Source organism: Mobula birostris, chromosome 2 (genome assembly GCF_030028105.1).
Source record: "Mobula birostris isolate sMobBir1 chromosome 2, sMobBir1.hap1, whole genome shotgun sequence".
NCBI classification, from domain to species: Eukaryota; Metazoa; Chordata; class Chondrichthyes; order Myliobatiformes; family Myliobatidae; genus Mobula; species Mobula birostris.
Window position 1 is genome coordinate 205,877,385 of NC_092371.1, and position 16,876 is coordinate 205,894,260.

The 16,876-nt window shown below is 40.7% G+C and overlaps 2 protein-coding genes across 2 annotated transcripts in view; both read right to left on the reverse strand.

The window, feature by feature from the left end:
- Positions 1-5,996, reverse strand: part of LOC140211131 (cytosolic 5'-nucleotidase 1A-like) — a 68,037-nt gene extending 62,041 nt beyond the window's left edge. Inside the window, exons 1-2 of the mRNA XM_072280635.1 lie at positions 5,865-5,996; positions 5,530-5,697 (exon numbers count right to left, since the gene is read on the reverse strand). Coding sequence (XP_072136736.1) covers positions 5,530-5,697; positions 5,865-5,996 — 300 coding nt within the window. The remainder of the gene's footprint in view (positions 1-5,529; positions 5,698-5,864) is intronic.
- A 7,502-nt stretch (positions 5,997-13,498) lies between these two features.
- The window catches only part of LOC140194023 (cytosolic 5'-nucleotidase 1A-like), a 33,479-nt gene continuing 30,101 nt past the window's right edge, over positions 13,499-16,876 (reverse strand). Inside the window, exon 6 of the mRNA XM_072251342.1 lies at positions 13,499-16,779. Coding sequence (XP_072107443.1) covers positions 16,414-16,779 — 366 coding nt within the window. The 3' untranslated portion in view covers positions 13,499-16,413. The remainder of the gene's footprint in view (positions 16,780-16,876) is intronic.

Consider the following 16,876-nt stretch of genomic DNA (forward strand, 5'->3'; position numbering starts at 1 on the left):
ATCATTAATTACTTCTGCCTTTTCTATCCAGTGTGCCTCTACCTCTTAACAATACTTGTAGTTTTATTTTTGTCTTTATACCTGACCATTAAGAGTGGAAAGGAAAGTCAAGGGAACAATATAAGAACAGACCAATAAAATACAGTTACTATATTTGGTCTGGGGAGATCATTAAATCAATGCAATTGAGGTGGTATTTTACAAATTACAACCTCTCCCTAAGTTACAGAAACGGACATACAAACAGGCGTTTGAGACTGAACTGCCTTCTCTCCCCACACCACCCCTCTAAAGGCAGAGCTTTGTGGCCATTTAGTGTCATTCCAGCATCCCGTTCAGTGGTTGGAGCAGTGCAGAGAGAAGTAAATAAAAGTACAGAGGGGACATGCGGAGCGGCCATTGTTGGGAGTGGGCCAGTGGTGAGATGGGAGTGTCGGGCTTTAGCTTGGAAGAGGCGTTGACTCTGGGTAAGTTGTCCAGGTAAGCTTCCCTTTTTTCTTACTGTGTCAGGAGTACTTACTGTAGCTTAAATGACCATTGTGTGTTCTTCATGCCGGGATGTTGGAATCCTGGGAGACCCAGAGTCTCCTGGGGAACAACATCTGCATGAATTCCATCCAGTTGCAGCTCCTTGGAGACCATTTTAGGGTTCTGGTGCAGCAGCTGGATGACATTCAGCTTGTACGAGAGAGTGAGGAGATCATCAATCGGAGTTATAGGAAAGTGTTCACCCCAAAGTTGCAGAAGGGAGGTAGCTGGGTGACTGTCAGGAGAAGACAGGAACAGTGAATAGGCAGTTAGTGCAGAGCACCCCGTGGGCATTCCTCTCAATAATAAAAATACCGTTTTGGATACCATTGTGGGAGATTACCTCCCAGGGGAATGCCACAGAGACCAGGTTACTGGCACTGAGCATGGGTCCGTGGTGCAAAAGGGAAAGAGGGAGAAGAGGGGAGTGGTAGTGATAGGGCACTCAGTAGTCAGGGGAACAGAGAGGAGATTCTGTGGACATGAACGGGACACTGGATAGTATGTTGCCTCACAGGTACTAGGATCAGGGACGTCTTGGATTGCATTCACAATATTTTGGGGAGGGAAGAGGAGCAGCCAGATGTCTTGGTACGTATTGGTACCAATGATATAGGAAGGAAAAGCAAAGAGGTTCTGAAAAGAGATTTTAAAGAGCTAGGTAGAAAGCTGAGAAGCAGGACTTGCCGGGTAGTAATTTCTGGATTGCTGCCTGTGCCATGCACCAGTGAGGGTAGAAACAGGATGACATGGCAGATAAATGTGTGGCTGAGAAGATGGTACAGAGGGAAGGGCTTCAGGTTCTTGGATCATTGGGTTCTCTTCTGAGGGTCCTGTACAAAAAGGACAGGCCGCACGTAAACCAAAGGAGGAACAATATTCTTGCGGGCAGATTTGCTAGAGCCTTTGGGAAGGGTTTAAACTAATTCGGCAGGGGACGGGAACGGGAGTGAAGGGCCTCAGTATAGGACTGATGGTAACGAAGCAAAGAAAGCGTGCAATCAGACTGTCAGGAAGGGCAGGCAGATGATATGACAAAATTGCAGCTAGCATGGTGAATATCAGTGCATTAGGGATGCAGGATCAAAAGAGTAGCACAATACAGTATTCAAAGTATTATATCTCAATGCATGGAATACAAGAAATGAGGTAGATGATCTTGTTACGTTTTTACAGACTATCGGGTACGACGTTGTGGCCATCGTTGGATTGTGGCTGAAGGATGATTGTAGTTGGGAGCTGAATGTCCAAGGTTACATATTGTTTCAGGGATAGGAAGGTAGGCAGAGAGGACAGTATGACTGCTGGTAAAGAATCATTAGAAAGATGTGACATAGGATCAGAAGATGTTGAATCCTTGTGGGTTGAGTTAAGAAACTGCAAGGGAAAAGGACCATGATGGCAGTTACATACAGGCCTCCAAACAGTAGCTGGGATTACAACGGGAAATAGAAAAGGTATGTCAAAAGGGCAAAGTTATAATAGTCATGGGAGATTTTAACATTTTTTTTTATTTATTCATTTACGGGATGTGAGCATTGCCAGCTAAGACCGCATTTATTGCCTGTCTCTAGATGTCATTTAGAAGGTGGTGATGATCTGCTTTCTTGAACCGCGCAGTCCCTGATGTGTAGGTACACCCACAGTGCTGTTAGGGTAGATGCAGGTAGATTGGGAAAATCAGGATCTCAGAGTGAATTTTTTTGAATGCCTATGAGATTTTTTTTTTAGAGCAGCCTGTCATTAAGCCTCCTAGGGGATCAGCTGTACTGGATTGGGTGTTATGTAAGGAACTGGAGGTGATTAGGAAGCTTAAGGTAAAGAAACCCTTAGCAGACAGTGATCACAATATCACCCAGTTCAACTTGAAATTTGCTAAGGAGAAAGTAGAGTCTGATTTAGCAGTATTTTAGTGGAGTAAATAAAATTAGAGGGAAGAGAGAGACATTTACCAAAGTAATTTGGAAGGAGATGCTAGCAGAGATGACAGCAGAGCAGCAATGGCTTGAGTTTCTGGGGAAAATGAGGAAGGTGCAGGACAGATGTACTGCAAGAACAAAAAAAATACTCAGATGGCAAAATAGTACAATTGTGGCTGACCAGGGAGGTCAAAGCTAATGTAAAAGCAATAGAGAGGACATACAACAAAGCAAAAATTAGCAGGAAGATAGAGGATTGGAAAGTTTTTAAAAACCTCTAGAACTAAAAGAATCATTAGGAGGGAGAAGCTGAGATATGAAAGTAAGCTGGCAAGCAACATCAAGGTGGATAGAAAAAAACTTTTTCAAGTATATTGAAATGAAAGCTGAGAGTGGATGTAGGACCACTAGAAAATGAGGCTGGAGAAATAATAACAGGGGCAAGGAGATGGCAGGTGAATTAAATAAGTATTTTGTATCAGAGTTCAATATGAAAGACAGTCACAGTGTGTCAGGTGTTGAAAGGTGTGAGGGAAGAAAAGTTAGTGAACTTATTACAAGGGACAAGCTGCTCAAAAAGCTGAAAGACCTTAAGGTGCATGTCATCCAGACCAGAAGAACTGCACCCTAGGGGTCTGAAGGACGCAGCGGTAGAGATCGTGGTAGCATTATAACGATCTTTCAAGAATCATTGGACTCTGGTATGGTTCTGGAGGATTGGAAAATTTCAAGTATCTCTCCACTCTTTAAGAAAATAGGGAGGCAACAGAATTAATAGACCAGGTAGCCTGACCTCAATGCTTGGGAAGATAGTGGAGTCAATTTTTAAGGATGAGGTTATGAAGTACTTGGTGACACAAGACAAGACAAAGGTCTAGTGGTTCCCCTCAGGGAAAATCTTGCCTGACGACTCTGTTGGAACTCTTTGAGGAGATTACAAGTTGGACAGATAAAGGGGATGCAGTGGAATGTTTGGATTTTCAGAAGGTGCCACTCATGAGGCTGTTTACCAAGTTAAGAGCCCACGGTGTTGCAGAAAAATTACTGGCATGGTTAGAGCATTGGCTGATTGGTAGAAGGAGGGAGCAAGTGGGAATAAAAGGATTCTTTTCTGGTTGGCTGCCAGCGACTAGTGGTATTCCACAGTGGCTGGTGTTGGGAATGCTTCTTTTTATGATTATATAGGATTTAGATGATGGAATAGATGGCTTTGTTGCCATATTCATTGATGATACAAAGATTCAAGGAAGAGTAGGTAGTATTGGGGAAACAGGTGGGCTGCAGAAGGACTGCAGATTAGGAGAATGGCAAGAAAGTGGCAAATGAAATATAATGTTGGAAAATGCTTGGTCATGCACTTTGGTAGTAGAAGTAAATGTGCAAACTATTTTCTAAATGGGGAGAAAATCCAAAAATCTGAGATGCAAAGGGACTTGTGCAAAACACCCTAAAGGATAACTTGCAGGTTGAGTTGGTGGTGAGGAAGGTAAATGCCATGTTAGCATTCATTTTAAGAGGTCTAGAATACAAGAGCAGGGATTTGATGCTGAGGCTTTATAAGGCACTGGTGAGGCCTCAGCTTGAGTATTGTGAACAGTTTTGGGCTCCTCAGCTAAGAAAAGATGTGCTGGCATTGGAGAGGGTCCAGAGGAGGTTCACAAGGATGATTCTGGGAATAAAAGGGTTATCATATGAGGAATGTTTGAAGGCTCTAGGCCTGTACTCACTGGAATTTAGAAGGACTATTTACAGTTGGATCTCATTGAAACCTTTCAAATGTTGAAAGACAGACAGAGTAGACATGGAAAGGATATTTCTCATGGTGGCGAGTCTTGGATAAGAGGGCACAGCCATAGGATAGAGGGGCATCCATGTAAAACAGAGATGCAGAGAAATTTCTTTAGCCAGAGGGTGGTGAATTTGTGGAATTTGTACCACAGGCAGCTGTGGAGGCCAAGTTGTTGGGTGTATTCAAGGCGGAGATTTATAGGTTGTTGATTGGCCACAGCATCAAAGGTTACAGGGAGAAGGCCAGGGAGTGGTGTTGAGGAGGGGAAAAGAAGGATCAACAACAGGCCAAATGGCCTAATCCTGCTCCTATGTCTTATGGTCTCTAACAGCTGCCACCCACTTCCCACTAACTGCTTCAGGGAGGGTCAGGATCAAACCAAGCAGAGCTAGAAGCACTGAACAGACAGACTTATTCACTGAGCCAATGAGGTTCACTTTCCTGTCACAACTGAATGTTTTCCCACACACTAATTTAGGAACTGTTTATGTAAAGTTTCTAGGTTTGGAATTCTGCGGTACCCTAACGACTTCCCACAATATGTTGTTATAAATTCTGAAAACCATCTTTATGACAGAGATTTTAATTTTGTCACATTTTCATTAAATATTGACAGAGTTTCCTAGAGTTCCCATATTTCATGTTGTGATTGGATTACTATAATCCATTATCAACTTTGTTACTATTATCATAAAGTCACACTGCGATAAAAAGGCCTCTTGGCTCATCAATGCCTGATATGACCACGTGATATGGGTTAACCTATGGAATCACAGACCACTTTGCTTAAAAATCCTAATGTTTTCCTAATTCTAAAATTGATGTTTTATTCATTGTAACAACTCATAGGAATCACCAAGAATCGTTTAATCAACTCACAGGCTCTTGCGTTTAATACACTCACCCCGTGTAAATCCAACCAAATAGATAATGCCACACTGTATCTCTACCTGTTTCTAAAGAGCATCACTGAGCGCTTGCAGACACCAATGTTAAGGGCAATCTATTTGTTTCTATTTATCAACGCCATACTTAAAGCTAGAGCACAAAGCACACTTGTTGGTATGGGTGTTGGAGCAAGATTTTAGCACCATTTGACTTAGCTGGTAGTGTCCGGAGATCTGTATTTGGGCTACGGGCCTTGACCTTTGCTCTTTGAGCGGGTGGGGGTAGTTGTAGTCCTAGCTTGGGTGGGGTTGGGGAGGGAAGGTGCCGCTTCTCCGGCGGGGTGGCGGGCGTCTCAAACACAGCTTGTTGTTGCAAGCCTTTCAGAGGCTGCACCCTGGGTCCTACCTTCATCAAGGAGAAGGCCAATCCTTTTTTGAGAGGTTCGTTCTCGTGGTCCTGCTGGTACTTAACATATGACTCCAAGCCGTCAGTTTCATAGATAGCCCGTTCCTCGGCCATGTTGAAGAGTGTCCGAGAGGAGACGGCGATGGTGATAGCATGTGGATTCTTGCTCTGCAAAACAGGTTTGCCCATATTGACATATATGATATATATGTATGTATATGTACATAGTCTTTACTGATATGTAGATTTTGGGGTTATTTCTTGCCCTTGCCCTTCCCCTCCCCCCGACCACTTTAAATTGAATCCATGACAAGTTTGTAAGCAAGTTGTTTTACCCCTGTGGAGTTCTTGATGGATCCACCAGATCCTCGGCCTCTCCTGGGTGTCGAAGACCTTTCTTGCGGCGCGGGAATAGGCACACTGCAAAGGTCCATGTCGTCCAGCGAGTAGAGTTCAGAATCACTCATCTTTACCCAATTTCTCCCTACAGCAGAAGTGAAGCAGAGGGTCGGAGGGAATATGCCTGAGCCACTTGTGTCCGGGCTTTGGTCTTTCAAGGGAAAAGATGATTGTATCGATAGTTTGTTGGGAGGTTGGCCAGGGGCGGTGCTGCTGCTCTGGCAGGCAGCGGGCGCGTCACAAAGACAGCCTGGGAGTTGTCACAAGTAGCGGTGGCACACGTGTCCCCAGCCAGAGAGTCCTGGACTCCGACAGGATACCCCAGTTCCGGCCGCCTTTTTCCTTGAGCTAGGTGGGGTGGTGGTTAACTGCGATGTCCCCACCACTCCAGAACTAAGCATTAACCCATTTAACACTCCGGCGCCGTGTCGTACTGTCGCACGACCCAGTTCTAACCATTTTCACAGGTGGACGGAAAACATTCCCAGGATCGGTTCGGAGACCAGTATTCACACCCCTTTCGTCCCCATCAACATTTTTAAGTCATGTTCCTTTTCTCGTTGCTTGGGAGAGCTTGGTGAACGTAGTTCAGACATGACCAGGGTGATGATGCGTCAAAAGTGTTTCATGACCTTGATTGTGCCTTGGGATGTCCTAAGCGACTGCACCCGTTATTCAGCCAGACTGAACAGCCGACAAATTTGACAGAAAACGGCTTTCTAACTACAGAAGTAGACGATGTGCAAACGGCGGATGCACCCGAAATGTAAAAAGGTCCCTAATTACGAACCAAATGTAAATATACACAAACAGGAAATATTGTCAATTTTATTCACTAGCTGGGGATCATATCAGGAAGTTCTCATTACATGGTCCCTAGTCCATAGTTGTAGGTAAAAATAATACATTAAAAAAAACACCTAGGAAAGAGGTAATTCTCCAAATTTCATTATAGTTTGAACACTGACTTATTAACAAAACCAATCGAAATGTTACATTCGCCCCTAACAGTAATATTTTGTAGGCTAACGAAAAGGTGATCTGAAACAGTCACTGGGAGAGTCGGCAAAGGCTGAGTGCAGACTCTGGCAGCTGCCTCACAATGGCTTGATTGCTAAATTTTTATTATTGTCACGTGGACAGAGGTACAGCGAAAACCTTGTCTTCCACATTGTTCGTACTGATCAATTCGTCACAGCAGTGCACTGAGGTAGTACAAAGTAAAACAGTAACAGAGTGCAGAATAGAATTTTACAGAGGAGGTGTAGTACAGATAGGGAATAATGATGACTGAGATCAAGAGTGTATTTTATAGTACTCGGGAACTGTTCAATAGCCTTATCACAGCTGGATAAAAGATGTTCTTGAGCCTGGTTGTGCATGTTTTCCAGCTTGTACCTTCTATTGTCGTGGTTTCTCGTTTCTCACAAACGACAAGGAGACACAGAAAACTCGTCAAGACGTTTTAAACTTTAATTTGAAAATCAAAGCTGAGACAATCAGAAAACTAGTAGCTGACTGCCCGTCGAGGCTTGTATACAGCATTTTTATAGCAATTTTCTTATCTTAGCTACATTATCATATCCAGTCGGCCTGTGATTACATATCATCAATATATCCGCTCTCGACTTTCCACTATTGTTGTACTCCCCAACTTAATTATGTCCTAGTTTACATTTTAGACCATATGTCCTCTCATCCCTAACCAGAGTTATTTCTTAATTAGTCTTGTGTTGACATACTGCCACATATTTCATCACCTTACTCGCCACCGTTACCTTTCTACTTGGTTTCATTCTAGTTCTCTTCATGAATTAATAGTGAACAGGTCAAAAGTCATGGCTACATAGTGAATACCTTCTATTGAGCTAGCAGTGGTACATAGTAAATATAGAAAATACAATGTGTACATTTGAGTAAATACTGTAATACATAGAAAATACAATGCATGCGTTTGCATTTTCCAATACTACCTGATGGAAGGAGATAGGAGATTGCAGAGAGGATGTCTAGGGTGGGTGGGAGGGTGGGATCTTTAATCGTTTTAGCTGCTTTACTAAGGCAGCGAGAGTGTCGACAGAATGCATGTTATGGAGAATTGGCTTACGTGATGTGCTGAGCTGCTTCCAGTTTTTTGCAATCAATGGCAGAGCAGTTTCCCATGAAGTGCCTGGATAGAATAGGATGTTTACTGTGCAGCATCGATAAATAGTGAGGGTCAAAGGGGAGATGCAAAATTTCTTTTAGTAGAGACACCGGTGAACGTGCATGGAAATAGTTGAAGTAATATATACAGAGGTAAGAGATTTGAATAGGTACAATGTAAAATCTGGTAAAATTCAGTTTTATACAATTGAAGATAGATTAACCGGAAGACCACAATCTGTGTGGATTGGATATAACATCTCCTCACTGACAATCAACACTCACAATCTACAGGGACTTGTGCTTAGCCCACTGCTCTACTATTTCTACACGCATGACTGTGCGGCTAGGCATAGCTCAAATGACATTTATAAATTTGCTGTTGATATAACCATTGTTGACAGGATTTCAACTGGTGACGAGAAGGCATGCAGGAGCGAGATATACCAGTTAGTTGAGTGGTGTCACAACAAAAACCTTGCACTCAGCGTCAGCAAGACCAAAGAGCAAATTGTGGACTTCAGGAAGGGTAAAATGAGGAAACACAAACCAATCCTCATAGAGGCGTCAGAAGTTGGAGAGAGTGATCAATTTCAAGTTCCTGGGTGTCAATATCTCTGAGGACCTAACCTGGACCCAACAAATTGGTGCAGCTATAGAGGAGACAAGACAGCAGCTATATTTTATTGGAAGTTTGAGGAGATTTGGTTCATCAAATAAAACACTCGAAAACTTCTGCAAAGGTACCGTGGAGAGCATTCTGACTGACTGCATAACAGTCTCTTATGGGGGTGGGGGGTGGGGGGTGGGGGAGGCTACTGCACAAGATTGAAATAAGTTATAGAAACTTGTAAAATTAGTCAGCTCTATCATGGGTACCAGTCTCCATAGTATCTAAGGCATATTCATGGAACGGTGCTTTAGGAGGGTGGTGTCCGTCATCACGACCCAGGATATGCCCTCTTCACACTGTTACTGTCAGGAATGAGGTACAGAAGACTGAAGGCACATACTTTGGATTCAGGAGCAGTTTCTTCCCTCTGCCATCCAATTTCTAAATGGTCATTGACTCCGTGAACACTACCTCACTACTTTTGTATTTCTGCTATTTTGCACTACTTAAACTATTTAATAGACACATATATAAAGTAACTCAGTTTTTTCCTCTATACTTATATTTCATTGTACTGATGCCATAAAGTTAACAAATTTCATATCCTACGAGGTGATATTAAATCTGATTCTCAATCTGAAAGCACATACAACAAGTCTCAAGGACATCTTCTATCCTGCTTTTATAAGACCCTTGAATGGTTCTGTAGTATAAGGTGGCCTCCTGCCCTCACAATCGACCTCATTATAGCCTTGCACCTTATTATTTACCTGCACTGCACTTTTTCTGTAACTTTATTCTGCACTCTTATTGTTTTATCTTGTACTATCTCAAGATAGTGTTATAATGAATTGATCTGTATGAACAGTATGCCAGACGTGCTTTACCTCTGTATGTGTGATGATAATAAACCAATCTATCAAATTTGGTTAGGCCACGGAGTACTGAAAAAAAAAAGGGAAACTTGATTTGTACTTCAATAGCTTGGATTAAGTTTGTGCCCAAGTTTTGTCCCTATAAGCATTATTACACATAGTTCTAAAGCCACATCCAGAGCACCTCAAACAATTGCAGTACTGGTCAAAGACAACTTTGCCAAGTGGCTGGCAGTTCTTGCTTGGGCAGAGAGATACTAGTCATGAATAGATCACAATTCTCACTGAGCAACAAGATGCCTCTTATGAGGAAATCATTGGTTCCAGCCAGTGGAAGAATGGAACCCAAAAGGATTTTGCTTAACGAGGTGCAGAGTGATGATTCATGTGTCCAACAATTTATGTCTATGCTCAGAAAGATGCTGAACATGAGCAGACTCCTTTCTTGTATGAGCAGGGTGATAACACATTTTAGCAGATCACCGTTCTTCTTGTGGAGGTATAGCATGACACATTTGAACTCGTGTCTCTTCGGCAAGAACATGTACCCCACCCAACCGCTCTCCCAGACCCACTCAGATACTTTTTCTCCATCAAGAACAGATTTCTTCACAGGTTGCTTTGAGAGACGACTGAGGAGAATAAGAACTATGAAGGGCTTCTGGTGAGCTATGCTGTGGAGTCTTATCACCTGCATCAGCTCTGACACTGGTGACTGTAACAATTATATTGCAATCTAAATTATAACAGACCATTATATAGTTACCATCCAGAACCCTGACAGTTCACTGAAGTCCCACTGCCGACCATCCCGTCTACTCTTTAAATTGACTGGGCCAGTAGTCCTTTGAATTTAGGCTTAAGGAATGATTTGATTGAGATTTAGTACTATAGACACAATTAATAGAACACAAAGAAATAAAACAAGAATTTTTGAAGCTCAACTATAAGAATAGATGAGAATGAATCAGTTGAAATGGCATACTTGGACGTTCAGAGACATTAAATGAGGTGCCACATAAGACACTGTTAAAACACAATTAAAGAATGTGGTATTGGAAGTAACATATTGGTGGAGATTAAGAATTATTTAACAGTCAGAAAACAGAACAAGAATAAGAGAGTTGTTTTTAATTTGGAAAGTTGTATGAGTGGTTAATCAAAGTTACATGCCAAGCCCCAGTTCTACAATATCCAAGGAATTGATTTGAATCAGGGTATCAAGTAAAATATAGCAAAGTCAGTTTATGATACAAAGCTGAATGGGTTTGTTGCTGGTGAAAACAATGCAGACTGGTTACAATAGTATATGACAGGCTAAATGAATAGGCAAGTAAACTATTAATGGAGCATAAGATGAAAAAGTACAGAGTAATTCATTTGGGTAGAGAAAATAAACATTGTGTACATTTATTTAATGGCAGGACATTGAAATGTTTTTGTGTTCAGCAGGACTTTGATATATGAATTCTGAGAGCTGACCAGCAAACAGTTAGAAAGGGAAATAATACATTGGTCTTTATGACAAGTGTATAAGTGTAGAACTATCTTACTTCAATTAGATTGTCCTTTAACAGCATTAAAGGAGTTCATGTATGGTTCTTTAGACTGATTTCTGAGATGATGGGTTTGCAGTACTAGAAGAGGGTGAGCACCCTGGGCCTATGTATAGCTGATACCATTGAAACATATTGAATTCACAAATGCTTCTTGAGATATATTCAGAGATTATGTTCCTCTGAGCTGGACCACCTATGACCAAAGGTCTCCAACTCAAAACATGGGTATAGAAATCTTGGACAGAGAAGAAATGTGACCCTGAGAGAAGTCACAATGATTATTGATTGGTTGGACAGGCATGATATTGTGAATGGCCTACTTCTGCTTTAATATCTTTATTCTGCTATTCTTATGTATACCTGTCTTCAAAATCTTAGAACATGCAATGTCAGGGAAATTACTTGATTTCCTTGGTAAAGAAGGCATATGCATGGTACCATTCATTTCAATGGGAATAGAATATAAAAACAGACATGATGCTGAGGCTTTATAGGACATTAGTCAGGCCACACTTGGAGTATTGTCAACAGTTTTGGGCCCAATATCTCAGGAAGGATGTGTGTCATTGGAGAGAGTCCAGAGGAGGTTCATGAGAATGATTCCAGGAATGAAAGGGTTAACAGGTGAGGAGTGTTTAGCAGCTTTGGGCCTGTACTCTGTGGAATTTAGAAGAATATGGGGGATCTCATTGAAACCTACTGAATGTTGAAAGGACTGGGTAAGGTGGATGTGGAAATGCTGTTTTCTATGGTGGGGGTGTCGAAAACTAGAGTTCACAGCCTCAGAATTGAGGAGCGACCTTTTAGCGCAGAGGTAAGGAGGTTTTTTTTAAGCCAGAGAGTGGTGAATCTGTGGAATGCTCTGCCACAGACAGCTGTGGAGGCCAAGTCTGTGATATATTTGAAGCAAAATTTAATAGTTTCCTGATTAGTCAGAGCATGAAGGGATATGGCGAGAAGGCAGGTCTATGAGGTTGAGTGGGATCCGGGATCAGCCATGAAGCAATGGCAGAGCAGACTCGAAGGGCTGAATGACCCAATTCTGCTCTTCTGTCTTCTGGTCTCAGGGGTTCAGCATGGTAAAGGAGAAAGCCAAAAAGGTGGAAACAACAGCTACCTACATAGGACACAGCACAGTAAAATGTCACTATATGCTTCACAGGAGTATTATGAAGCACAGAGTGGCTTTATCAAACAAAATTTGATGACGAGCTCTTAATAAGGAATTAGAGCATATAAATGAAAGTTTAGGCAAAAGGATAGATTTTGGTAAGTGTTAGGGGGAGACAGAGGTATTTAGGGAGGGAAACGCAGACATGGTCTTGGCAGGTTATAGGCAGAATAGTTCACATTGGGAACATGGAAAACACTTTACCAAAGAGGTGGTGAGCAAGGAAATCTCTCACCAAAAAACATGCTGCATCAAGTTACAATTTCAAGTTTTGAGATTATTGTAAACCCACCATTTCTACACGTTTTTGATCACAGGACTTCTGTCTCTTCAGCTGTACGTCTGAGATTGTTGTGTCTGTAAATGACTGTAGTTGCATTAATTCCTGTTGTAGATACAGCCACTTAATACCTGCATTTCTATTCCTCCATTTCCTTGATCATTAACAAATCATTCTGTGGTTTATTTCCATGCGAAGGGTAACTGATGCTATTCCCCTGGACAACAGAACGCAGCAGTTCTAGGATCAACAGTGGTTGCATGCTTCTCCCAAGACTTACCCAAGCAAGCCGCTGTCATTATGAATAGTCATACTTTATTGATCCTGAGGGAATCATTGTGGTTCCTTCTGGCTTTCCTATAACTGCTATGATTAAGTTCTTTTTTTGGTTTTTCTCCATCTGCAAAGTTTTTGCTCCACACAGTGAGAGTGAAGCAGACAATGAAGCACAATTCTAGTTAGGAACACATGCTTTATGGAAAAATGCTTATCAGAACTTCATTTGACTGATGCTATAACAAAAGACTGAATTTTCAAAATATGGTTTTGCTGCCAGATCTGATTTGTTCTTCCACCACAGCTCACAGGAAATGCTTCATATAATAATGGCATGCTGTTTGTAGCACAGTATCAGTGTAATGAGAAGGAGCACAAATGCATCTGTTGTTCTCTAAACAACAGGCATATTCTCCTTCACTTTAAGGTCCTTAATTTGGGACCAGGTCTAAGTTGCTTAGTGAAGGCCTATCTATCACTGTATTTCCAGAGAGCAGATCCTGCTGTTAAGACTTCTGCAAGTTACAAACATTTCTGTTTCTCAAATTTTCAGCATTCAAAGTATTCCTTTAATCTCTTAAGAAATACATTTAAAGCAAAATAATTATCACGTAAATAATATTTTCAATAAGCTTTCTTTATTGAAATTAAAGAAACAATATAGTATTGTTTTGTAAAAATGCACAAAGAAAATTGCAGGTAAGAAAACGTGCAAAATGCAAAGGCACTACAATTCAACCACTGTAATCAAATAATAATCAATTTGAACTGAGGCAACCTTATTTCACTCTGTTGCAATTTTTAAAAAAATTGTAAGCATTAAGACCTTATCTTAATTACAATGTGTAAACAGGGGACATCAGTGCCATCTTCTGCCCCATTCACTTCCTCTCACATGATTGCTTTGCACCAACAGTCCAGGACCAGGAGTGAAGGACAGTCAACAAGAAGAAAAATGGTGAGCCTGTTACATTACCTGAAGAGATTTCAGAGTTAGCTTGCCCTGACTAGAAATTGTTGGATCTGTTTCCCCAATTTAAACACAAGGCTAAGCAAAGCAGCCCAATCTTCACTGAAGGGTGATAATTGATAACAGGGGCTTTTTATTGCTAATAAAATATAGTTTTTTAAAACAATTGTCTAACTTGTCTACAACTGCTGAAGCTCATCCAATAATTAGGTCCTTTGTAAGGAGCTCACTAAATGTTTACCTAATGCAACTTGTTTTAAAAAATAAGTGCCTTTAGCATGGCAGATGCCAAATTAACAACACACAAACAAAATGAAGACAATTAAATAGTTCGATACGGAGAACTGGAAAATGCTGAAAAACTTTCCAAGATTCACCATCCTTGGATACTTTCTAAACATTTTTATTCTGCTACTCATTCCATTCAAAATAGTGCCCTGCACTGCAGGCCCTTACATTCAAGGCTTTGCAAAAAATATTTCTGAATGTAAATGTTCTTATAAATAAAAACCTAAAATCTGATCTACTTTTGCAAAAACAAGTCAAAGCAGTAACTGTTTGCAAATAAATAGCATATTGTTATGACCAGAGAAATATAGTAAGGATCATATAATCATTTAGCTTTTACAAATACTGTAAATAGGCATAATTCCAATATATCAAAATGAAAAGAGTAGACAACATTAGTTGATATCAGTGACTAGAAACTTAATTGAATTATAACCTGTATTCTTGTATCATAAAACTACATTCCAGTGATTCTGTAACCTTGACATATATATATTAAAGAAATAAACACCATTATACTGGCGGAGGAGGTAGTATCAAACCTAATTTAAATACAGATGTTTAAAGAAACAAAAATAGGAATAAGAGGCTCTAGTCATATGTTTTGTTGAGGCATCTTCCTTTAAACAGAAATGGCCAAGGTGATCCAATGGTTATTTCAGTGCAAAAGTGCATTTTCTGATGGGAAATAGACTACTCAAACATTTGTTCATCCATGTCGTATGATGTGGGAGATCATGGTCTTCCAAGAGCATGACTGCTCTTGGCAAATTTTCTACAGAAGTGGTTTGCCATTGCCTTCTTCTGGGTAGTGTCTTTATAAGATGGGTGACCCAAACCTCTATCAATACTCTTCATAGATTGTCTGCTTGGCGTCAATGGTTGCATAACCAGGAATTGTGATATACACCAGCTGCTCATACAACCATCCACCCACCATATGCTCCCATGGCTTCACGTGATCCTGATCAGGGGGCTAAACAGTTGCTACACCTTGCCCAATGGTGACTTTCAGCCTAGTGGAGGGAAGGAGTGCCTTAAATATCCTTTAGTAGAAACAGATCTTCATCCCGCCACCCAACTCAAAAATTACCAGTACTATAATACATTACATAACACAGAAGAGTAGGTGTTTCTTGGTAACCCCCAATTTCACTTATTGTATATTCTCACATGAGTGGGTTCAGCTGGCAGCTTGGGGTGATGCTGTAGGAAACATGCACTTAATTCTGATCAAGAGTGACCTCAGTCAAACTGGAAAAGACCAAAAAGAGACAGTCTTTACCAATGCAAGATGCAAACATTATGGTCTTTGCATTGGTGAATATTTGAAATTCCTAAAGCATTGACTGAACAGAAGAAGATAGTGCTCATCACACTTAGAAACCTTATCAGTGCTTCTTTCATCTTCCGATCAATTACCAACCAAAATCTTGACTCCATCTATCTTTGAATCCAAATTGCAGCTCGTAATCCTGATTCATTTTATTAAGAGTTTAACCACAATTCTGTGGCCCAAACCTGCCTGAATCCCCAGCACTACTGTTATTGTGAAGCTTGAAACTGAATATTAACTCGAGTGAGGGAATGATAATATATTTCCCCCACCCCAGAATTATAAATAATAAACTGCTGTTGTGCAAGTTTAACAAAACGGAAGCAGGGGCATTATTTGCAAAAAAAAAACGGAGAGTCCATTAGGATGGGCTTTCAGAGAGCTAGCACAAAATGATAATGATCTCATTTTGCTTTGAGGTTCTAATTTCAGGGGATTCCTTGGATAATTTTATATGCATCTGGAGGTAATTTAATTTCCAGTCCAAGCTAACAATTTCTATTACATAATATGCCAAGAGAAATGTCTGCCATTTTAATTATTGTTAACACCCAACAAACTGTATCATTCAGGCATAATCTTTTATAGTACAGTATCTATTAAGCAATTTTAAAAGTAATGATACCCTCAATTAAAGTACTGCAGCTTTGAAGAGAAAATCAAGTCTAATGTGCCTCTTACATTACTAAAATTGTTACAAGGCTATTGTGGTCAGAATTAAAAATGGTATGAAAATATAAGCTGATTACTTCATCCTCTTTAGCCCTCAAGCTTGAACGTATTAAGATAAATGCATTGTAATAAATTCTGGAAGAAACAAATAAGCAAATCCTATGTAGAAAAGGCCCCTCCATTAAATTCCAATTTTCTCATTCTGCTAACACATTTGATTTTAGTATATTTCAACTGAAGCTACAGAGTAAACAGTCTGACTTGGTTTTTTTTATCTGAATATGGTCTACCATTTGTCATTTAACTTTTATCAGCATTTTCAGTTATGGAAGTGCTCTTATTGTACTTTTGTCCAATGCCGTATGGCACATGTGCTGCAATGGTTCCCATCTCCTGTGCTCCTTTCACGTGGAACATTTGATCATCAAAGAAGATATGAGGGCGAATTTTTTCTAACATCGGTCCTTTTGGTGCCCCTGCTAGAAAGAGGGCTTCATCAACTTCTAGCCCCCAACTCCGAAGTGTCTTCAAAGCTCTTGCTCCAGAACTTGCAGCACTTCTTGCTGTGACAAGATAGGTCCTGATTGGGCAGATACAGCGCAAGTCTTTAGCATGGAACTTCTTCTGCAGCTTTCCTAATACTTCCAAAAATCCCTTGAGAGGACCCTGTATGGAAAATAAATGAGCATATTATACTTTACAGGGCATCATTTCAAAGTCACAGTGCCTATCCTTCAATATGCAAGTTGCACAAATGCTTTGA